General features: G+C 54.4%; 7 protein-coding genes across 7 annotated transcripts; 3 read left to right on the plus strand and 4 right to left on the minus strand.

The window, feature by feature from the left end:
- Positions 1–541: 541 nt before the first annotated feature.
- Positions 542–2,165, minus strand: PHACADRAFT_182033 (uncharacterized protein; the record flags this gene model as incomplete). The annotated part of the gene is made up of 1 exon (XM_007392787.1): positions 542–2,165. Exon 1 carries the CDS (start codon positions 1,739–1,741, stop codon positions 542–544), a length of 1,200 nt encoding a protein of 399 aa, XP_007392849.1. The 5' UTR covers positions 1,742–2,165.
- A 2,868-nt stretch (positions 2,166–5,033) lies between these two features.
- Positions 5,034–6,641, minus strand: PHACADRAFT_251170 (uncharacterized protein). The gene has a single exon (XM_007392788.1). The coding sequence runs from the start codon at positions 6,635–6,637 to the stop codon at positions 5,639–5,641; it is 999 nt and encodes a 332-aa protein (XP_007392850.1). The 5' UTR covers positions 6,638–6,641; the 3' UTR covers positions 5,034–5,638.
- Positions 6,642–9,781: 3,140 nt separating this feature from the next.
- PHACADRAFT_26171 (uncharacterized protein) lies at positions 9,782–11,510 on the plus strand (the record flags this gene model as incomplete). Its single annotated transcript, XM_007392644.1, has 12 exons — positions 9,782–9,819; positions 9,869–9,903; positions 9,950–10,110; positions 10,159–10,160; positions 10,216–10,286; positions 10,330–10,427; positions 10,480–10,580; positions 10,636–10,637; positions 10,688–10,844; positions 10,894–10,945; positions 10,999–11,291; positions 11,354–11,510. The coding sequence occupies 12 exons, from the start codon at positions 9,782–9,784 to the stop codon at positions 11,508–11,510; spliced, it is 1,167 nt and encodes a 388-aa protein (XP_007392706.1).
- A 403-nt stretch (positions 11,511–11,913) lies between these two features.
- PHACADRAFT_251172 (uncharacterized protein) lies at positions 11,914–14,951 on the minus strand. The gene has a single exon (XM_007392789.1). It carries the CDS (start codon positions 14,250–14,252, stop codon positions 12,198–12,200), a length of 2,055 nt encoding a protein of 684 aa, XP_007392851.1. The 5' UTR covers positions 14,253–14,951; the 3' UTR covers positions 11,914–12,197.
- Positions 14,952–15,181: 230 nt separating this feature from the next.
- PHACADRAFT_90256 (uncharacterized protein) lies at positions 15,182–18,883 on the plus strand (the record flags this gene model as incomplete). Its single annotated transcript, XM_007392790.1, has 15 exons — positions 15,182–15,493; positions 15,564–15,745; positions 15,799–15,978; positions 16,034–16,482; positions 16,529–16,683; positions 16,714–16,879; positions 16,929–17,077; positions 17,134–17,313; positions 17,369–17,641; positions 17,693–17,815; positions 17,874–18,005; positions 18,060–18,184; positions 18,264–18,325; positions 18,373–18,506; positions 18,557–18,883. The coding sequence occupies 15 exons, from the start codon at positions 15,182–15,184 to the stop codon at positions 18,881–18,883; spliced, it is 2,949 nt and encodes a 982-aa protein (XP_007392852.1).
- A 214-nt stretch (positions 18,884–19,097) lies between these two features.
- Positions 19,098–19,517, plus strand: PHACADRAFT_251174 (uncharacterized protein). The gene has a single exon (XM_007392791.1). The coding sequence runs from the start codon at positions 19,120–19,122 to the stop codon at positions 19,354–19,356; it is 237 nt and encodes a 78-aa protein (XP_007392853.1). The 5' UTR covers positions 19,098–19,119; the 3' UTR covers positions 19,357–19,517.
- Positions 19,518–19,629: 112 nt separating this feature from the next.
- On the minus strand, positions 19,630–22,020 carry PHACADRAFT_192652 (uncharacterized protein; the record flags this gene model as incomplete). Its single annotated transcript, XM_007392792.1, has 4 exons — positions 19,630–20,102; positions 20,152–21,781; positions 21,835–21,942; positions 22,003–22,020. 4 exons carry the CDS (start codon positions 22,018–22,020, stop codon positions 19,630–19,632), a joined length of 2,229 nt encoding a protein of 742 aa, XP_007392854.1.
- Positions 22,021–22,251: the final 231 nt, after the last annotated feature.

Genomic DNA, 22,251 nt, shown 5'->3' on the forward strand with positions numbered 1-22,251 from the left:
AAGTGCTCACGCACGACATGAACGCATTTGTGCCGTTCTCGTTCGGCCCGCGGAACTGCGTCGGCAAGAACCTCGCGATGCTTGAGATGAAAGTTGTCGCAGTGCACATGCTCCAGCGGTTACAGCTGCGGTTCCGCAAGGACTTCGACCCTACGCGCTGGGAGCACGTCATGGAGGATAGGTTTAACCTCCTAGTGGCGGAGCTGCCAATTGTCGTTGAGCGAAGGTTCTAAGACGATGGGACGGCGTTCCCTACATATAAAGCTGCATATATGCGCGCTAATTATGGAGTTATAGTATGGTTAGCGACACAGTGCTACATATTCTTTCACGCGGCAAAGAAAAAAATTCACAACCAGTTTCATATCACAATAAATACATTCGTTTATTGCTTTTCTCCCCTCTTTTCTCCTCTCGCGTAATCCCGCACTGTCTCTTCCCTTCACGAGAGTAGAGACGACCCTTAAAAAATTATCCGGATATCCTGTTACCGATTACCAATCCTCTGAACCAAAAGCTGACGACGTTACTCAGCATCTGTTTAGGCGGCCGCAGCGGGCGGGGCTGTCATGGGCGAGGCAGGCTGCATGTTAGGGAAGAAGCCCGGCGGGGGCGGGGGCCGCATGGGCATGCCAGTCGGACCGAAGTGGTGGTGATGGTGATGATGATGATGCGGCGGGGGAGGCGAGGGCGTTTGATGTTCGTGTGCATGATGCCCAGGCCCATGTGCACGGTGTTCGTGTGCATGGTGTCCGCCCCTGCCCCCACCGCGTCCGCGGGTGAAGCCGCCACGGATACGACCGCGGTAATCGTGGAAGATGCCGAACATATGCGGCGGTGGGCCGGCGGGCGAGTCGGTCGGCGGGATGAACGGAGAGGACATGGGCCCGAAGCCACGGCCACGGCCGCGCGGGTCGAAGCGGAAGGCACCGCGCATGAAGCCGTGGTGGCCATGGTGGTGACCGTGGTGGTGACCATGGTGGTGCCCGTGACGATTGTATCCGTGGCGGCCGAAGCGAGGGCGGCCGGTGAGGTCGAGAACGAGGAGCGCCACGTCGGCATCGTCCTCATCGTCGCCAGAGATGCTGGATTCGCTGATCTCGTCAACGTCCCGGAGAGCGCGATCAATCTCCATGTAGTCGACGACATCGGACTCAGCGTCAGCTTCTTGGTTAGCGCGTGTATGAGTGGTGCTAGAGCTGTCGTCAGCATCGCCGACAACTGTGAAAGATGACATGGAGATGGTATACCTGTTCTGCGCGCCGCTGGTATCGCCTTGATCCTTATCATTGCCCTTCTCCATCTCTACTTCATTCTCCTTACCTGACTCGGCAGGATCGCCAGTGGACTCAACGGTAGTGGACGACGCGATCTCAGAGGCGTTGTTGACATCAATTGCGACAAAGGATCGAGTAGAGGAACTCTCTGTCCCGGCGCTACGCAGGACGCTGAGGTCGTGGACCTTGCAGCGCACGACCTTTGCAGCCTCGCCAGACTGATCGTCGCCCCCAGCAACAGCGGAGGCGACTGACTTAATACAGTCTTGGAGCTCCTCGTCCGAACTGACGACAATGTCGTCGCCGTCGATATCGATGTACGAGATGACGATGCGGTCCTTAGGGATGGTGTAGCAGCTCTCAAGCTTACCGGAAAGATTGGCCCAAGTGGGCACAGCGAGGAATGACATGCGACGGCTAAAGCCGTCAGACGAGTTGATGAACTTGAAAGTAACGTTGGACATGGTAGATGTGCTATCGAAAGGTGGGTGAGGGGGCGTTGGAGGGACCCTTTTATACCTTCTCGCAGAAGCGCAGCCGCAGCAGTCGTTTTATGATTCGCCCGGAGCCGTGTCGGGAGCGGATGGCGACGCGCGTCGCCAGAGTACTGCGGTGTGTATGCGTAGTGACTCATCTCCGGAATACCATCATTGCGTCCCGTACGTCGCTGGATTTGAGTCAGCGAGAAGAGACTGCGCAGATGTTTGTGGGTTGTACCGGGAGCCACGACTCTCGGAAGGATGCGTCGTAGCGCATGCGCAGCCGGGCCGCTGAGTTTATCGCGGCGTACTAGCTACAAAGGCATCGCAGTCACGGAGCGAGTCTGAAGCAAAAGCAGTAAATACCAGCGAGTTCAGGAGAAGGGAGAGGAGGAAAGCGTTGGATATCGTGTGCCGCCGATTTTGGAGGCCAATTGATCTGGCCATTGCCGGTACGTGCCGATTGCCCCTAATCTCTGGTTTCGCTGACCGCTACCTCCAGCACTCCCACTCGATTATTCATTAACATATCACTCATGTCGCGTCCTATTCCTTTATATCATGCAAATAAACTCTTGAATCATTCTCAACAGTGCCGATGAGGCGACGTCTAGTTGACGATTCGAAGCGAGAAACCTGAGCATTTCCCACCTTGGACACTCACCAGGAAGCTCATTTGTGAAGCTTTCCGCGAATGCGGTTGGTACAGGCGTGACGGTTTAAGGGCTCGTAGTATCATGCGAGCCATAATACCCGTCACAGCTTTATCTACTCTGCTACATCGGACCTCGTCGAAGGCGTGCTCTTGTAGATTGATGTCAATACGAAAAAGAATTATGGTCCTTGCTGCGAAGCTTGCGTGCCCGTAACTTGCTTTGCACTCCCTTACTGCGTGATTTTGTCTCACATTATTGTCTCGAGATAGTCTCAAAACGTAACGTGCTTCCTAGTCGTAATACACAAGCAAAGGCTGGCTTCCCGTGTGATCAAAATCCACCATGTCGATCTCGACCGGCTCCCGCGTCTTCATATCCACTGGTGCAGCAAGGGTAGAGCCATATAGGCCCTGCATTTTCCGAACGCGAGAAGCAAAGGCGCGCAAAACGAAGTCCCTAACGCAGATTCTAGATCTCACTCAGACAATTTCTCTCGAGAGTGCGATGATGCAGGGCGGGAAGACGTGGCACGCCCGGCGAAATTGACACTGTTTCGTTCCTGGCAAACCTCTGGCTTACGCTGCAGCGTTCAGCGTCTTCGCAGACGACTTCGTGCTCTGCCTCTATGATAGCCTCGCGTTCTGCATCATCCCGCATCTCAAGGATCCCCAAGGTGTACCACACCTACGTCAGCGAGGAACACTACGTCGCGTGGAAACCCCTCATCCCGAGCCTCGTCGAGCGCTGCCGCACCTGGGCTTATGCTTCCGACTGCGCATACGCCCTCCGCAGAGAGGTACTGCTCAGAGCGGCGACCGGGTACCCGCCGATATACAACTGTGGGCCCGGGACTCGGAGCGGGCAAGCGACGGATGTGTTTCATTCATCAGTCCACACTTTGCGGTATTATTCTCGAGCTTATTGCGAGCTTCATGGCGTGGATGCGCATTATTTCAAGCGAAGAGACGCGCTTGATGGTTGCGAACTTGGAGCAGCAGAGCGACAGTCCTTAAGAGGGATCCTTGCCGCGCTGCGGCATCCGCAACACAGCGATCGCTATAGGGAATCTTCAAATAGTCTGCAGTCACTGCACGAGAGTGCTGTACCGCAGCCGTAGCTTGCAAAATTTTGTGGGATTGTGCTGTGCTTCGTTGACATCTGGATTGGATGGATGGATCAGACCTTGGGCGCTGATGGCAAGCCATACTGTACTTTTACGACCGTAGCGGATGAAAGTGCCCAAAATGAGTTTTTCCGACAAGTCGCCAAAATTGCCATAAATCGAGAAAATATTATTGGCGGTGTCAGCCGAAAACCGGTGTGACGTGTGACATCCGCTACGGTCGTAAAAGTACTGTACTGTAGTTCAACACTACATTTACGCAGGAACATTAATGAGGTGCAAGGCTTTGAACACTTATCAAAGGGCCTTTCCCTCTCAAGGCACGGAATCTCATATATCTTTCTACCCTACAGGGCAAAAATAAAATATTCTGATCCAGGTATTTGCTCCCAGATTCCAACAAAATGGGACGCCCCAATTACGAAACATGATACATCACGGAGGTCGTTTGCCTCTACATCTCCAGCTAGTGACTGAGAGTCCATCTGAGAATTGCTGAACAACCCTCCTTACTCTGTACCACGAGGCGTGCTTGATCTGCCGAACAGAAAGGAAAAGTGGCATGGTTGTCGAGGCTAAGGTCGAGGATGAGCTTAGAAGTGATATATACGGTCTTTGTCATTGATACATTAGTCTTGAATCCTGTTTTCCGGCTTTCAGATCGACGAACAAGCACGAAGACGCCGACACCGTCTTATACTACTCAGGGAGCACGAAGCATCTTTGTAGTATTCTCAGTTTATCTGATCCATTTTTGTCTCGGCTTTCCCAGCCAATTACTTTCCTGCTGTTGAGGTGTCATCTCTCCCAGTGCAGCGCGAACGGGGAGCATCCACATGCTAAGCAGCGAAAGGGAGGGTTGCTAGCAAAAACTGGCGCGAGAAAAGGCTGCGTCTGTTTTCGCTGATCATTAGGAATGCCACATGCATCGCTGCCCAGCTTGCCTCAGGCCTCCTGTCATCGTCTGGACCCGCTCCAGCCATGGCTCTGATGCCAAACGAAGCGCGGAGGAGCGGCTCGAGCATCACTTCTATATCTTTCATTGCGGGGCGCAGCGTTCACAACGACTCGCAGTGGCAAGCCTTTTCCGCGGAGACACCCGCTTCGAACGCGACCGCGACGGCTGCACAGCCTCTCTTCTCGGCAATGAGAGTTAATTAGATGCAACCCCTGCCTGCTGGCTACGTGACAATGCCGCAAGCCAAAGATGATCGCATGGACGATGCCGTTTATTAGCTCTATCGCTTCCTCAGGTTTCGTCCGCGGCTCCTCGGATGGCAGTAGTTACCGGTACCCAAGCGCCCCTATCAACTTCTATATACATTGCCCCTGCGCTGTAGCTATAGTACTTTTAGTCGCTTCTCCGCGCTCCGCCTTGAGAGCTAAATCGCAGATGCGCTGCGCAGAAGTTTCGATATGTTTCCCGTTGGTGAAGTCAGCTTGGGGACGAAGTTGGCATCCATCGCGTCTTTCGATTGAATAACACGCATGGGAAAACACACAAATTTAAATGCACCTCATTAATATTCCTGTGTAAATGTAGTGTTGAACTACAGTATGGCTTGTCATCAGCGCCCAAGGTCTGATCCATCCATCCAATCCAGATATCAACGAAGCACAGCACAATCCCACAAAATTTTACAACCAAGAAGACGAAGAGAAACCAAGGCCTAACGCGCCCCCATTACGTCCGCCACGGCGTGTATCTCGTCCGCGCCGCGGAGACGCGCCTCGGCCCACACCGTCGAATATATCCCGTCGAAACTGAGCTCGCGGAAGGTATCCGCCTGGAAGCAACGCCCGCAGAGAAAGCGGCGCCAATTGTACCTTGCAAACGACGTTTGGTGGTGCGATGTCGCGGTGAGGGGGATGAGCACGCGCCCGGGGCTGAAGCCGAGGTGGACGTGCGTGAGCGCGCCCCGCGGCGCGCTCTCGAGCATCGCGCCGACCTCGTCGAGGACCTTGTGCGCGAGCGAAATCAGCGTCGATGGTGCCATCAGATCGTGGATGGGTAGGTCGTACACAGACACACTTCTCAGGTTCAGGTATTGTGAGAGGTTTGGCAGTGTGAAGGATTCTGCATACGCAGACAGAACCGCAGTTTTATGAAGGGTAACTGTCAGCATTCTGCGACAAAGTGGCACTGGGGGACGTACGAGTAGCCCAGTCTGTGAGGCGGTGGGTAGGTATGTGAAGTATAAGCTCCTGCAGATCCGGGACGCGAGCGAGAAATGCGGCGGTAGCTTGAACAGTAAAGCTGCGCATCCCTCCGTCGGTAGGCTCCAACTCTAGGCGCTCAAGAGTAGCGCTCTCGACCGTGTCCGTCAATACGTTAATCATCGTCATGAACGATGTGGGACGGAATGTACTAATGTACAGCCTCTTAGTAAGCAGAGGGCTCAGTCGTTCCATGTTGAAGGGTCCCATATACGATATGTCGCGACCGAGGGGGCGGTTTGTGAGGTTTGGGACATACTCGTCGGTGAAATGTAAGTCGTCGATGCTTTCAAAAGCGCTCAGGAATGCGAGGAGACAAGATATATCCCCGACGAACGAAGCCATGTTGACGAGGCGAAGTGACTTCAGCGATAGGCGCATATTCCTGATGAGCGGTAACTGGGGGTCAACGGGGTGAAAGTCGGCCGGCCACCCGAGGAGAGGTAGGGTCCAGAGGTCCAAATAAACCGGCAAGGAGCAGAGTTCCAGAGATTCTAATTTGGGCAACAGTCGTAGAATTGCCAAAAGCTCCTCCACCGAGAACGTCTGAACGACGATGTCCGCATCAGGTACGCCTGAACCTAGTCCGCGTACTCGTCCACCCGCCCATCCGTCTATCGACTTGAGGATCAGGTGCCTGATGCTATCGCGCGCTCTGTCTGTCAACTGTAAGTAGTCATGTAGAGCGATAACGCTCGGCCTTGCGACCTCAAACGAACGGAAGTACAAGCGCGTACTCCACGCCGTCCACGACTTGCAGACGAGAGCGCACGCAGCCAGGCTACGCTTGTCCTCAATAAAATCGAAGATCATGTCAGTGAGCTCTTGCGGTAGGTCATTCGCGCTGCATCGCACGTTGAGGTTGAGACATCCTTTGCACTGCATACGCACACCAAGACCATACGACGCATCAACAAACTCCGTGATTTAGTGAGAGATGGGGCGGAAGCTCACAGTGACGTCGCTTTCTAACCAAAGATCGGGACTTGGAGGACGGAAGCGATCCCAGATAGGCCGTGGCTGTGGGAGCGACTGTAGCCAAGCGGCGTTGAGCTGTGGTTGTGCCGTCCATACAGGCCGTGGTATGGAGGCGAGAGGCACGAAAGATGCAAAAGAGTGCGACCGAGATGTGGGGAAATGCGGGACCATTGCTGGTCGTTGCAAAAAGGGGTTGGGTGGTTGGACATGCTGCGCTGTGAGTAACAACGGGGTTGTGGCGTCGCCTTGAACGCCAGGGAAGGGGAAAGAATGGGTTATAGCTTACCTTGACCCGTCGGCGGTGTGTTCGAATCCGTAGCATTACCGACTTGTGTGACCCACGTCACAGCCTGGGGAGTTCCTGCCACCCAAGCATTTGTCGCAGGCAGGCCGAAGCTGAAGCTCATGGTTCTCGTCTTTGCAACGGCCGACTTGGAGAGTTTTGGGTACGAATACAAGAAAGAGTTCGCAGAACGTCCGCTGCAAGTGATTTATTCGGGTTGGTCCTGCGCACCGCCCCAGCGCAGCGGGGTGGTTGGTGGCGAGTCAGAACAAAGGACGGTACCGGTGTGGCACGAACAATGACTGCATATTGCCGTTCTGGGAATTCAGCACGTGCAGGAAGGTACAACTACTACAGCCTTTCTCGACTTTGTCCCGAGGAACACTGACTGCATTTATACGTGCTTCGCCATATTTGCGATGCTGGCGACTAAGTAGAGTGCAGCTTATTGATTTTTAGCTGAGTGACGGCGGCTGGTAATTACTATTAAGTATTGAAAATGAATGCTGCCTGTTTTGTTAAACAAGCGCTTTTTCCTAAAGAAATTGCCCTAAAATGGTTAGACAAGGTCCAAAGTTATGCGCGAAGGCAAATTGAAATTGAATCGGGCTGAACCGATCAAAAAGCCCTAGAGCCGGCGGAAGATGGAATTTTGTCTATGGATTTTCTCAGGTGAAACCCGGCGGAAGTTCAGCGTCCCGCTGCCTGCGGAGGCGACTCAGCGTTGGGCAGTCAATGACCGAGTCATCCCAGTCACGGTCATTGACTGACAGCTGGTCACTGATGGGTCAATGACCGAGTTACAGTCAATGACTGGGCGGTTTCGTGATCCCACGCAAGCGAAATGCCGGGGTCGAGCGCTTGGGGGGACAGACCCCAGTGGAATGGCAGGGCCTGATGGCGCCCTGCGATATGGTTGGCTGCCAAGGTGGGACCCGGAAAACCGGCCAGTCACGGTCATGTCTGACTCGGTCACTGACCAGTCATTGACCAGAGTGACCAGTCACTGACCAGTCACTGACCGGCACAACGAGGACCCTTGCCGGGTAGCTTCCCAGGGTCAGGGTCAGCCGAGACGAGAGAAGGGAGGGGGGAAAGGAGTGCCCGGGTGCCCTCCGCTACCCTCCGGAGCTCCTTGCTCGCGGGAGAAAGGCTCTACGGAGCCTTGTGCGCGCGTCGGGTAGCGTCTAAGCACATCTTGCGGGCCTCCACATCGTAAACCAGTCATATCTGTGCGTCGCTGAAAAGCGTATCAAAGTTGTATAGCTACATTTGAAGTGTTCCTATAGTATTTAAAGAATTATTCTCAAAATTTTAAAAGCTATCTGTTTGTCGTTCCTGACTCACGTTATTTTCGCCACCCTTAAGACAACTGGCCTTGCCCCGCGACGGGCCTCTGCCAGTGTAATGATCCCACGGTTTGACGTTCGTGACTGTGTCACATCTTTTAGCTGTTCTCGCGCGCAGCGCAAGCTTGTGCATGGCTATGTTTCGAGACTCAGTGCACGGACTAAAGCTACAGACAAACAAAAGCTAGGCAGTACCATGGAGGTTGATTGGCAGGCTCTAAGTGATATGCGATTCCTACGAACACCCCTGACCGTTGACAGTCGCTCTCACTACCGCCTTAAAACAAATTGATAGAGGGAATTACACCCGGGCAAACATTAAGCTCTCCTCTCCGTCGCCACATACGTCAAAGAAATCCTTTTGAATCAGCCAAGAGAGGAAAACGGAGTGCTCGACAACTCAAGTCTTTTATCGATTCACGTATTCTTGACAACATTGTCTGTTCGAAACACACGAACTCGAGAAGAGGGTAGCGGGGCTGGCCACACTCCGCGCGACCTATCCAATTATAACAAAAATACGCTGCACAAACTGAGGAAAACAGCCGGGTACCACTGTGCAAGGCCTAAAAGCACGCTCGGGTTAGGGTTCCGTTCGGTCGGCCTGGCGTCTAGCCTAAACGTACCCCCTTGCCATGACGAAACCTCCTTGTGTGAGAACTGTAAGTGCGGCTATTTTGGGAGAAAATTAAACCAAATTTGATTAAACAAGACCCCTATCTATCGCTGACTCTCGGTCGAACTATGTACTTTCCATAGTCGACTTCGATTCGTCCGTTCTCCGTCGTATCCAACCCTAGTTCCAGCTGTTGCTGTTGAACCTTCGTATCCACTGTACATGCGGAGACCATCGGGAATTAGCAGGAAGGTCAGCCTTCGTTCGCAGTAGTACTTGGTCTGACATTGCCATGGCTCCCAGTGCAGAGATAATGATATGCTACACCGCCGGTCAAAGCAAGACCGTATCTACCACACCCTGAATGGGCGAAAACTCCCATGTATTTTAGTCACGGGCTTCTAAGCTGCTTCCGCCTTACGCCCAACTGAAACATGCGATGAGCACTTCGCGAGAAAGGCTCGTCGCAGCCGTAGGATGCGCCGCACTCTGAGATCTGAGAGCCTGCAGCAGAAATTGCAGTCATCTGCAGAAGATAGAGGATTGCATAGGTCCGGGAGCACAGCCAAGCATGCGCTGCTTCAAAAGTATCGTCGATCGGTTGCACCCCGCGGAGCTGCAGCGAGACCGCGTGGAGAGATCTAAGACATTAACTGGCCTAGCATAGGGAACTGAGTTCTTGCCTCCCTTATCATCGGACATCCTTTATATGCCTAAGGCCTCCGGTTTGCGAGACCCATTTTCTTCTAGCGGGATAGCTGTAGTCAACACTCTCCCTCTTCGACGGGCGTGGTGAATTGACAATGAGCTCAGCAACTGACTTCTCCGCGTTCTTCACTGAGTATGTCGCCGTCTCTCTACGCAACCCTCTATTTATGCTTGGTGAACAGTCAAGCTGTCGCCTACTGTGGTGTTTCTTCTGCAGGTAAGTAAACTGCTCCCAAGAGTGGAAATGTCCTGACGCTTCTCAGTCATCTTGTTCTGGGACTACATCATTACGTTTGGCGACGAAATCAACCTCGTCTGGAGACGCAAGCTCACCGGAGCGACAATATTGTTTCTTTTGAACCGCTACGCCAGTCTAATCAAGAACGTGGTCGAATTTTCCAATTTGTTCTCACCATCACTCACAGTAAGTACTGTCGTATATTCTGACTTCTTAAAAGCTAATCTCTGCTAGGCGTGAGTCCTCGTGCAGTCATACTTGCTCTACATGTCCGACATGTATATTTTACAGGTGCCAACGTTCCCAGACAGCGTACAACATATTCGATCTCAGCGCACTCTTCGTCTTCGCGGGTGCGACACGTCAGTATTTGCCATTCGTCCCGGACGCTGACAACCCTTCTAGGATTCAGTGCATTCCGTGTTTGGGCTATCTGGGGTAGGGAGCTGCGTCCTTTCTTATTCATTCTGCCATTCTGCCTGGTCACGCCTGTCTTGAATGCGGTATGTCTCATCACTCTGTATGAAGTCGTAAGCCACACTGATCAGCGCACAGTATCGGGTTGCCAAGGCCACCCCAATCTTCGACGATGAATACCCTTCACCTTGGGGCGGGTGCGAGGAGGATATTGGAATGCCAATTACACTATATATTCAGTGCGTAAATATAGCCTGTTTCGCATTTCGCTACTTCTAACTCACCACGCCCCAGATGTACGTGTCTGTCATCGTTGCCTGTTATCTCCTGCCTGAATGCTCTTCAGTCGGCGACATCACTCGCGCAATAGCGATAGTCACCGACGGCCTTGTCCTCATCATGACATGGATTAAGACATACAGCATATACAGGGCAGCCCGACGAGCGGGGGCCGGGACAGGACTGTCTCAGCTCCTGATTCGTGACGGTACTTTGTACTTCGGGTAGGTATTCTCGTCCCAGGTTGCCTCAATTTCGCTGATAAAAATTCAGGACCCTTCTGGTGTTCAACATCCTCGCTGTGGTTATCAACAGCACCTCTGCGGTGCGTTTTCCATTCGCCCTCTTCCGAGCCAACTTCTGAATAATCAATTCCAGGACCTTAACCCGGTTAACTACTTCAACGATAATGTGAACTGCATCTTCATCTCGCGCTTCATACTCAACCTGCGCTCCGTGGGCGCTAACATAAACAACCGGGCGGGCACGAGTACGAGCGGAAAGGACACCGTCATGTGGGGCGGCCTCGGCGGACCGCTCGCCCACAACCGCTCGTCTGTCTTTTCCGGGTACACGCAGGACATCACGATGCAGGAGTTTGAGCGCATGAACGGGCCGCTCGCGGCGGGGCTTAAAGGGTGGAAGAACACCGAGGACGTGCCTCTCAAAGAGTGCGTGTGGCTCATTCTCGCGGGATTGTGCGCCTCAGAAGCTAACGAGTGGTGTCATGTAGCGACATACCGGAGGCAGACCTGCATTACGTCGAATCGTTCCCCGCTCCGGAAGATCATGCGATAGAGCTGCGGGAGTGGCATCACCATACGGAGAACGCGTACGCTCGCCCGTCGACATCTAGCGCCCAGTCTGCAACGGCGTACAGTCGCGCGTGATGCAGAAAGAGTCAGGAGAAATCGTGCTGGAGGCTTGCTAGTATTCTACTAGTAAAAGGTCGCTGCTAGCGGAGGACATGATGATACCCAAATTCCCTATGAGCTTCACCTTTAATGTGTAAGAGTAAAGTGTGGTTTACGGTAGGACGTAAAGGCATAGAAGCAGGACTGCGGCATATGCTGAACGTCCGTACAGGGCATATATGGTCACGATCGTGCCGGTCTAGACCGTCTGGCTCACAGCGATCATGGCGAGGCGCGGGCGTGTCCAGCACGCCCGGCGCCTCAGATCGTCATGAGACACAGCGGACACTTGCGACTCTCGATGAGCCGCCGCTTGAGACAGTATTCATGGAAGCTGCAGCCAAAGCGGGTTAGCGCGTCGCGTCACGGGGGCGGCACGGGTTAGGGCAACACTCACGCGTGCTGGCAGTGCGTGCCGAGGCACGCGACCTCGGCGTCCTTGAACCGCGAGAGGCAGATGCCACACTTGTCGACGGGCTCGCCAAGGAGCGTCAGCTTCAGCTTGACGCGGCCGTCCCTCGCGCGCCGCCGCTCGGCACGGACGCGCCCTGAGGGCGGGATCTTGAGCGTCGTCTCGTCGACGACGAACGGATCCTGCGCAGCGTTGGCGGGGCGCGCGAACTCGGAGATGTGCATGAGGTCCTGCAGAAGGGCATTGAGTCTCTAGTGAGCGGGCGAGCGAGAAGGACCGACCTCGTAGTTCCTGCCATTGTGGTCTCCTTCGATGACCCTCGACGCGAGGTCGTCCAGATCGCTGAAGTAGGAGTGCTCAGAGATGGGCGAGACTGCCGGAGAAACCGGCGAGGCAACAGCGGCCGTTGTGCGGAGTGGGGAAGGCTGCCTGCACGGTAATGCTGGCTGTGGCTGGTGCGGTGGCTGTGAGCGAGGCGGCTGCGGAAGTGGCCGGCCTGGGTAGTGGTGCGGGTGTGTCGGAGTGGTAGGCGTACGGGGAGGCGTGATGGAAGGAGACTCGATGGAGATAGTGGACATGCTGTCTGTCACGGTCACCACCGGAGGAGGAACGCGCGTCTGAGCGGGGTTGTAGCGCGTCGCTGGGGCCGAGGACATGCCAGCATAGCTCGAAGCAATAGATACAGCGTCAGAATCTTGAACGGGAACAGACATTGGGACGTTGAAGGAGCCATAAAGGCCTGCGCTGGGCGGCGGGCTGGGCAAACTGTAAGTCGTCTCAGCTCCGTCCGGGGAGCTGGGACGTAGAGAGGGCAGTGAGGGGTATGGCCTAGGCTCGTAGGGCGTAACAATCGTAGTCGCAGTCATCGGGCTAGCCAGCGTTTGTGCTGGAGATGCGACTTCTGCGTAGCTTCTGACACTGGCCGCTGCCTGGGTGTCGATAAGCGGCAGCCAGACAGCGGAGGGCGATGCCTTCATAGTGGTAGACATAGCCTTGCGGCGCGGAGGTGGCGGTGGCGGCGGCGGCCTCTTCGCTTTCTTCTGGCTCTGGGTATCATGCGCACCTAGGTCGGATGTAGGGGATGGTCGACCAGCACCGGAGCCCGCTGCGGTGCTGGACTGGAGGGAGACAACCGAATGGTTCATGGGTAACGTCAGAGTGCTACCGTTCATCGCAGGATGCCGAATAGGTCGATTGAGAAACGGGGTGGTCTGCGGGCTAGCAAGAGCCTGCCTGCGAGTAGACCGCGGGCTGGGACTCATAGGAGAAACATAACCGTGCTCCTGCGATACTTCCGAGACTGGGCTAATAGATCGCGAGCCACTCTTGTGTTCCTGCTCCTCTGCCCAAAGGACGGAAGCACGATTGACCACCTCCCAAGGCTCGTCGTCAGCGTCCGGAGGTGCCGGTGGCGACCAGTCACGATCCTTGCCCTTTGCAAACAGCCTCCGAACGCCCGAGGTCTCTCTGCGCTTGATAGACGATGGTGAGGAGCTGTCAGCTGCTTTGGAGGGAGAGCTACCGTTGGTAGATGCGAGTGTAAGTGTACTACTCCATGCTCCCTGGAGGAAGCCTAGACCGAGAGGCCCTGTCGTCGTTGGCGATTTTGGCATGGGGGACGGCGGAGAGTCGGAACCATGGACAGCTTTGGTATCGTGGGCGATGATAGGCTGAAGAAGCTTTCTCCATCCTTTCTTGCTCTTAGGGGAGCTCGGAGGCGTCAGACCATCTGGCTCGTATTCCGTGAGATCTGGAGAAGGAGCAAGCTGGCGCCCATTGACGCTCGAAGGTTTGGGCGACCCGCAATGAGTACACAGACCGTGGGTGCTTGCAGTGTCCGCATGGTGCGACGTGTCGGCATGATCAGACGGCGTGAGATGGCAGGAAACAAGGTTGGTAGTGCTTTCGGCAACTAGCAGCCTGCGACGCTCGTGTACAATCCTCTCGGTAAGCGGAACACCGCGTCTGCGATCAGCCTCCCAGCCCTCGCTCACGTTATCGTAGTTGACGATCTCGACGCTGGAGGTGTTGCTGGATGACTCATCGGAGCCTGAACCAGACGAGCCCGATTGATCACTGCTTGGCTGCGAGGAGGGGGACGACAAAGGTGACCCTGAGGGGCCGACTGCCGTCTGTACCGTCAATGAAGGGGGCTGTGTCGGCTCAGCAGCATGCGATAAGGGTTCAGGATGGTTGGCAGAGGGAGCGAATGACGTATCTGGTGCTAGATCTACTTCCGGTGTATCTTGCTGTGGTCCGTCCGTCGATGCTTCGGAGAGTGGAGGTGGGATGAAGGGCGGTGTCATGAGTGCCTCCTGGAACGATGGCGGTGGATAGTCAGGTATCATCGAATCTGGTTATTGCGATACTTAATTGCATGCGGCCTCAGATAATTGAAGGATCTTACCTCTGACAGCATTCGGAGGAGGCACAGGGACCCGGGCTGCCCGCCCCGCCGAGTTGTTGCTTCTCCTAGTAGCACCTCTCGGGTGCGTAGGGGCCGCTACGTTGAATCGAGGCTCATCTGGCTCCCGTCTCCTGTCTGGACGAGGCCTTTCAGGGATCTTCTTCTCGCTTTTCCGCGTCCGCCTAGCATTCGGGGATGAGGCGGGCGTGGGCTGGCCGTGGTGGGTCTCGAGATGGGTCAAGTAGGGAACGATTCGGTTGGGATCGCTGCGACCTGAGCCGGGGGCGACCATCTGCTGAGGGCTGGCCGTTGAGCGAAACATCATCGACGACGATGGTAAGGCTGTCTATCCTACACGCGGTCCGAAGCAACGACGCCTAGGGGCGGTGGCGCAGCAAACACGATGCTGGCACGCGACGTCCAAATTACCGGCTCGGAAACAATTCTAGATCTCCATTTCCCGGGCCCATTTCGGAGGGCTTTCTGGGGTTAACGACGTTCAGAAAATTCGCTAGGAGAAGACGAAGATGTGGTTCGTGAATGAAACGTCTCTCGAGCTTCATGAAAAAAAGGCTGCTGAAGGATGAAACGGAATGGGGTATTCAGGGTCCGGACGCGAGCCGGTCACTGGTCCCGGGGTCTTAAAAAGAAGCGCCATGAAGTATTAAGGGTCTTGCCAGCTCGGCTGGGGTCCTAGTTATGATCACGTGAGCAATCTCTCGCGTCGCGTTTGGCCAGTCGCGGTTTGCCTTAGACACCTCCTTCCACCGCCTACCCATTCTCTTTCCTTTTGCCAGTATTTCTGGCCGGGTACAGATTAAGTTTGACATGCCTGCGAGGGTGACTTTTACACTCGATGATCTCTCCACAAATATTCCACGAATATTCGACCAAGTCCAAACCACAACGGCCAATCACCAGAAGAACTATGTCGCGCTGTACAAACTACATGTCGAAGCTTCAAAGCACACAGAGACTATAAATGATGGAACAAGTATAAAGCTTGTCGGCGAACGCGCTTTCGAAGACCTGTTCATCTCCATGCTCAGCCGGGCGCTGCCCATCAAGAAAGGAGCAAGCGTCGTAGACAGGATTATCAAGTTTGTCGGTGGATATACCAAATTCGTGAACGAGAAAGGTGTGTTCAACTCTGCTAGTGATGCTCATGTGTAACCTGTTCTGTCTAGCGGTGGAGGAGCGCAAACAACAGGAAGCGGCACGAAAAGCCAACCCTACCGAGGAAGACGAGCCGGACGATGACACACCCGCTTCACGTTTTGTGTCAAGATTGCTGCGCTTCCTCTTCAAAGGCTGTCAGGCGAAAGACAAGATTATTCGTTTTCGAGTTGTTCAATGCATAGCAGAGATGGTTGCGCACTTGGGAGAAATCGAGTATGTCATCCTGCATGTTCAATGTAGCGTACAACTCATCTATTACGGTAAAGTGACGATATATATAATCTGCTGCGTGGCAATCTGCTCGAGCGCATACGAGACAAGGAAAATCCAGTACGAGTTCAAGCCGCCATTGCTTTGTCGAAACTTTGCGGCTCAGAGGACGACCCTACCGAAGAGCCAAAGATTACAGACGTTATCATAGACATATTGACATACGATACGGCGGCGTATGTTTTTTTATTTATTTTGCGCGCATATACCCGCCCACTAACGTCCTTCTAGAGATGTCCGTCGTGCAGCACTGCTCAATCTTCCTATCGGCCCTGAGACCCTGCCCCACATCCTCGCTCGCACTCGTGATGTTGATGTCACAGTTCGGAAGCTCGTCTACCACAACGTCCTCGAACCTAATTGCGTAATCGAACACGATGGCGGCATCAACGTCGGCGTCTCCCATCCGCGTGCGTTGAGCATTGCCCAACGCGAACAAATCGTGCGAAACGGCCTTGGTGACCGCGAAGATGTCGTCAAAAGCGCTGCCATGAAGCTGGTCGCGACGTGGGTTGAAGTTGTCCGCATGGATGGCTCTAAGCTCGAGAAGGGGGATCACGAAGCAGATGTCATCGCATTCCTTAACCTCTTTGACCTCGTGGAGAACTCTACGGCGGAGGATGCACTGCTCAGCGTCTTCAAATCTCGTGCGGATATACTCGATGGTCTCGAGTTTGGTGGTAAGATTGCTGTTATCTAGGTGTATTCTACGCTGATGACTTGTAGACAAATATTGGGATGACATGACTCCCGAGAAGGCCTTCCTTGCACGCGTCTTCGTTGACCACTGTGTTGCTACCAAAGACGACCGTCGCCTAGAGGCCGCGCTTCCCGTGGTGACTGCACTTGCCTTCCGCATCCAGACCGCATACAATCATCTTGTGGATGAAATTGAGGCTGGAGAACAGGAGATGCTCCTGCGTGGCGACATCGACGACGAGGAAGAAGAAGAGCTGCGGGCGAGCCGCGAGGAGGCGCAGCTCAGCCAAGAATTCATCATCGGCGAGATGCTCAAGATGTCTGACAACCTCGACTATGCGGATGAGATTGGAAGGCGAAAGATGTTCCAGCTCGTTCGTGAGTGCTTTTGATGATCTGACGCCGAGCTCTGCTCATTTCGGGACAGGTGATATGCTTTCGCAGGATGTCCTTCCGGAGAGCCTTGTCTCGAGGTGCTTGGACGTTTTGCGCACGCTGTCGCCCAATGAACGCGACCTAATCCGCGTTGTCGTGGAAGTGATACATACTCTTCGTGATCCGTTTGAAGACCCTGCAGTGAGGATATTATGTGCTAGTTTTCCTGTGTATGCTGATATTGCCTGTAGTCGCAGCAGGGCATCAGTGCCGACGATAGCACGTCCACCATTGCAGACACTCCTGCCACGGTCCGTACTGCGCGCGCGGCCCCGAAGCCAGCAGAAGAGATGCCTCCCGAAGAGCGTGCCCGCGCAGACACTATCGATCTCCGCTGTCTTGCGCTGTGCATCGGCATGCTCGAACGAGTCAATGGCGTGCGTCCGCTGGTTCAAACAAGTTTTGAAGTCTGACTAACATGAACGCGTCTAGACATTCGAGGAAAACTCGACGTTGGAAGGTATCCTCGGCGAGCTGATCATCCCAGCTGTCAAGCGACGCGAGATGCTCCTACGCGAGCGTGGGCTCGTGAGCCTCGGGCTGTGCTGCCTCATCGCGCGGCGCATGGCGCTCAACTCGTTCCAGCTCTTCGTCAGCCAGGTGCAAGCGGGCGTGCCCGAGGTCCTGAAGCTGCGCGTCCTGCAGGTCATTCTTGATATCCTCATGGCGCATGATAAGGATTTTTTGAGCCTGCAGAGTCCATATGTGCGTTTCGTATTCCGAGTATACGTGCATTTCGGCTGACGGGATGTGCAGCTTGAGAAGATCATTGGGTTCCTGATGAATACACTCAACACGGAAGAGTCTGACAAGGTCCTGGCGTTAATATGCGTCGGCCTGTCAAAACTCATGCTCTCGGGCATGATCTCGGACGACCGGGTATGTCGTGATGTCTTTTGGACGCTCGTGCCGAGCAGTTAACCTGTGGTCGTTTCAGATTCTCCGCGCTCTTATCCTCGAATACGTGTCACCAAACTCTGCGACGAACCAAGAACTAAGACAATGTCTCTCGTACTTCTTTCCAGTTTATTGCTACTCCTCCGCGGCCAACCAACGACGCATGCAGAAGGTCTGCCGTTGAGGTTATCTTAACAAGCCATGGTACTAATGCGGGTTATTGCAGCAATTTATACCCATCTATGAAGACCTGAACAGAGTATACAACGAATGCGATGGTGATGAGGATATGATCAGCCCTACGCAGGCGTCTTTAATGATCGTCGACTGGACAGACCCTCAAAAGGCAGTGTGAGTCATCACAGTTATCAAAGACTCCTGAGGCGTGGCTCTGACGATGCTTTAGCGCGGTAACCCAGCAAGCTCCCAGGCTGAAGGCAGATGAGAGCATACACATTGACCTGGCGAGCGACATCATCAAGGCGCTGTTCAGTGAGGACCTCGAGAGTAAGTCGCCATCCCCACCTGAACGATTTGAGCTCATTGTTTGCATCTGGATATAGAGGAGGACAAGAAAGCATTATGTCAGTTGCTTGGCAAGCTTTATATACCAGACGAAGTCGACGATGATAAGATTCGTACGCTCAAGTTGCTCATGATCACCCTTCGCACTGTATGCTCTTCTATTAATGCTCATTCATCACTTCCTGACCACTTACGCAGCGCCGACCCCTTCGCGACTCCACTACCAAGAATACGTTCAACAAATTTCAAGCGCTCATCGATAAGAAGTTCGAGAAGCAGCTCGCCGACTTTGACGAGGTCGAGTATCGGCAGCTCGAATACTTCAAAGCAGTCTTCGAATTTCTCGACGATATCACACCGGACTCGGACTGGGACGACGATGAGGCTGCAGTCAAGAAGCGTGGAGGCAACAAGCGTCGCAGCGAGAGCGTCGTGTCTGATACTACGGCATCATTGAGTGCCGCCAGCGATGTTGAGGCGACGCCCCGCGCGCGGAAGGCGAACGGGAAGAGCAAGGCTAAGTAAGTGCCTATCGTTCGCGCTGAAGGATCGCGAGTTGTTGATGAACGAACGTAGGCGCAGACGCATATCCGAATCCGCGGACGAGTCTGAGACGAGCGCCGTGGAGACGAGCGGCACCCGTACGCCACCTCCGGAAGCGCCGAGTCGAGTGCTGCCTCGCCGGTCTGCGTGAGTGCTTCTAGTATCCGCCGTTCATGGGAAAATGTGAGCTAATCTCGAGTTCTAGAGCGAAGAAGTCTATGGCAAAAACGTCGAAGAATCTCACGATCCCGCCAGCAAGCGAATCCGAGGAAGACGAGCTTGACGAGTCTGAGGATGACGACGACGGAGACGACGAAGAAACCCCGGCGCCGAGTCGCACTCACCAACAAGTCCCGCAAAAAGTTAGCGTGATGAAGCTGCCTTCTCATGACGCTGAGTCTGTAGCGAATTCTGACGAAGACGAGGACGCAGACGAGGTGGACGACTTGCTGTGATCCCGCGATCTCAGACTAGACACACTCCATTGGCCGTAACCTATCTCTCTGTCTTTTCCCTATCTTATTGTATAGTTTTGTAGTTATCCTTGCTTGATATACCGTATCATTTTTGGTTGGCCTTCTGGAGGCTTGAACCAGCCAGTCACCTTAAACTTATCGTCTCCAGCAAATTTCTTGTGAGGTTCTGATATATTTTCTGATACACGAAAGTTCATTCAAACTCGTCGCAAATGCACCCATACAAACATGAGTTGAATAGCGGACTACGTGTCACAATACCAGGGCTGACTGCGTCTGGTCGTCGTCAACGGCCGCTAACAGCTTTGGCACTAGCTCCTGGTCTGGACCAGTGATGAGCCCGTCGGCCTGCAATGCCTCAAGTGCGCGGAATAAACGCAGATACATCTGGAAATTGCGTGCGCTGATGTCCGCGTACAGGAAGTGTCGATATCGACTGTGCCAGAGACGAACTAGCCACGGCAGGTGGAAATAGCATCCACAGTTGGGGATTTTCCACCGGAGAGCGTACTCGGCCGCATGCGCCATCTTTTGCAAGATCGGAAATGTGTGCTGGAGGACTTCTGACGGGTCGATGCGGAGATCGACGTGCAGGAGCCATTCATAGGCAAGCAAGACAAATATGTCCAGGTCTTCGGGGTTGTGATCATGGATATCGCCCTTGTAGTAGTCCTGAATCAGTCGTGCATAGTCTAGCGCAGACATAGGACGGTTTCCTAGAATAACTGGAGCATTGTTCAGGACATGCGTGATACAGGACACGAGAAGCTTTACCTGATAGCTGTCTGTCATCCGAGGTGACCTTCGCGAAGCAACATGCAACCATGAGAGCAGAAGACCGGAGGCCGGGCAAGGCTGTGTCAACCAGCTGCGCGCTCTCCTTCCGACAGAGCAGCTCGCGAATGCCATGCAGATGGCCGTCGCGAATAGAAAATACCCTGCTCGTACTCATGCATGCCAGTACACAGAAGAGCCTCTCCAAGGCGATGCGACCGAAGACGGGAAAGGTGGGGCGTTCCATATCCGACTCAGACACAGATAGTAGGTTGGCGACTGCAGATTTGAGGTCCGCGGCGACGAGGTCGGCGAGGAGAGGTGCGTCGTCGGCAGGGACGCCGAGGTTGACTGCTCCGTAGTGAATTCGCTGCCTGGTCCGCACGATGTTCCGCTGTTCTCCGAGAATGTTCAGCCGCTCGAGCACCCACATATCCCGTACCTGCCGCTGGACGGCAATAGCCCCGCAGTCATCGTTTTCAGTTGCGATGAGGGCCCCTTCAGGGTGCCGAATGGCGCCGGCCTGCAGCGCCCACAGGATGCACCAGTCCGTGACACTGTGCGTTCCGAGCGTATCGACGTTCTCTGGGTACTGGGCGTGGATTGTTTCCACGCTCTGCATGACGTACTCCCGCACGCGCAGGTCCTGCGATGCCTTGTGCACCCACGAGAGTGCCCGGAAGAGCAGCGAGACCTCGGTGAGATCTTTGAGCAAGGATATAGGAGAGGACACTACGGCTAAGCTCTGGTGCGCCGCATCGAGCAGGGCACCGTCCTTGCTGAGACCAAGCCTCTCTGCAGCCAGTGCACGGCGGACACCGCACCGCACTTCGTGCGAGGCTTGCCACAATGGGTGATGCACGGCCTCAAATCCCTCCAGCATCTCCTCGCGCTCCCTCCAGCTCTGCAGTCTCCTGGGATATCGGACACCGACGGTGCGGAGCCTCCAGTGCCCACGTCGTACGCTCCGCGTGAACTCGGTAACAAAGTGAACAGGATAAGCCATGGCAGTGGTGAGGGCGTCGCAGAGGACGATGCACGCCCACGCCGTCGGAGATTTGTACGGACAGTGTCTGAAGATGACTGGCAGGACGGTGAAGGCGGAAAAGAGGCCGAGAAAGAAAGTAATTGCCGCCGTGACAACGATTGCGACGACGGTGTCGAGTGTCCACAGTAGAACTACGATGCCCACGAAGAACATGATCATTGCTAGCTCGATTAACACGGGAATAGACGAGATGATTGCGGCGACGTGCCAGTCCTGCAGAGCCTCGTACCGTAGCTGGCGAAGCAGGACGTTCTCGCGCGGTGCACCCAGGGTAGAGTTCCACTGCATGTACTCGCGCAACCATTGCTTGACCAAAATTCCGAAGAGAGCGGCAGATAGGCTGAAGATAAGGCTGAGGAAGAGGAGCGAGTTGATGCAACGGACGGCGGTAGACGGGACAAAAGACGAGGCGCCTGGAGGCGCAGCAGGAGTGGTGCCGGAAGATGACTGGCCAGGCGGTGTGGTAGCTATCTGAGACGAGATAGTGCCGAGGAGCTGGTTAGTTGTCTGTCCCGTGTCTTCCTGCAGCATCGGATAGCACTCTACCACGAAGGCAGTGAGGACCGCAGAGAATAGACCTGCCTGCACGGGCGCGAGGATTAGCAGACGACATACCTTTGGCGACAGAACCTTACAAAAACTAGCATGGTGTCTATATCTTCGGCGTAGTCCTTCACTTTTCCACCGTCGTGTCTCTGGGTGTAATCTTCAATTGCGGCCCAGCCGATCAAGTTGTTTTCATCCTGCCATAAACATTAAAGATTAACTTAATACCTGCAGCGAGGGTGGATCGGACTACTTACATCTCTTGCAACACTCATAGTAGGATGGTAGAATGGAGATAGCCCAATGGCATAATGGAGACAGCTTCAGATAACGCCATCCCTCACAGTGGGCAGCGCTGTTCACATCATGATGATCGTTGTTAGGTACTTGAAATGTCCTTTGTTATTCTTCAGTAATGTGTAAAGTTCTCACGGTCAGTACACCACGCACGCGACTTGTCACGGCCGTGACCCGGCGCGATAATTCAGCACGCGCCGTCCTCAACC

The sequence above is a fragment of the Phanerochaete carnosa genome, assembly GCF_000300595.1.
Source record: "Phanerochaete carnosa HHB-10118-sp unplaced genomic scaffold PHACAscaffold_3, whole genome shotgun sequence".
NCBI lineage: Eukaryota > Fungi > Basidiomycota > Agaricomycetes > Polyporales > Phanerochaetaceae > Phanerochaete > Phanerochaete carnosa.

Bases quoted from the DNA above. Each gene is read 5' to 3' on its own strand.
- PHACADRAFT_251170 (XM_007392788.1), bottom strand. From the start codon at position 6,637: ATGCAGTGCAAAGGATGTCTCAACCTCAACGTGCGATGCAGCGCGAAT.
- PHACADRAFT_251172 (XM_007392789.1), bottom strand. From the start codon at position 14,252: ATGACACCGCCCTTCATCCCACCTCCACTCTCCGAAGCATCGACGGAC.
- PHACADRAFT_251174 (XM_007392791.1), top strand. From the start codon at position 19,120: ATGGCAAAAACGTCGAAGAATCTCACGATCCCGCCAGCAAGCGAATCC.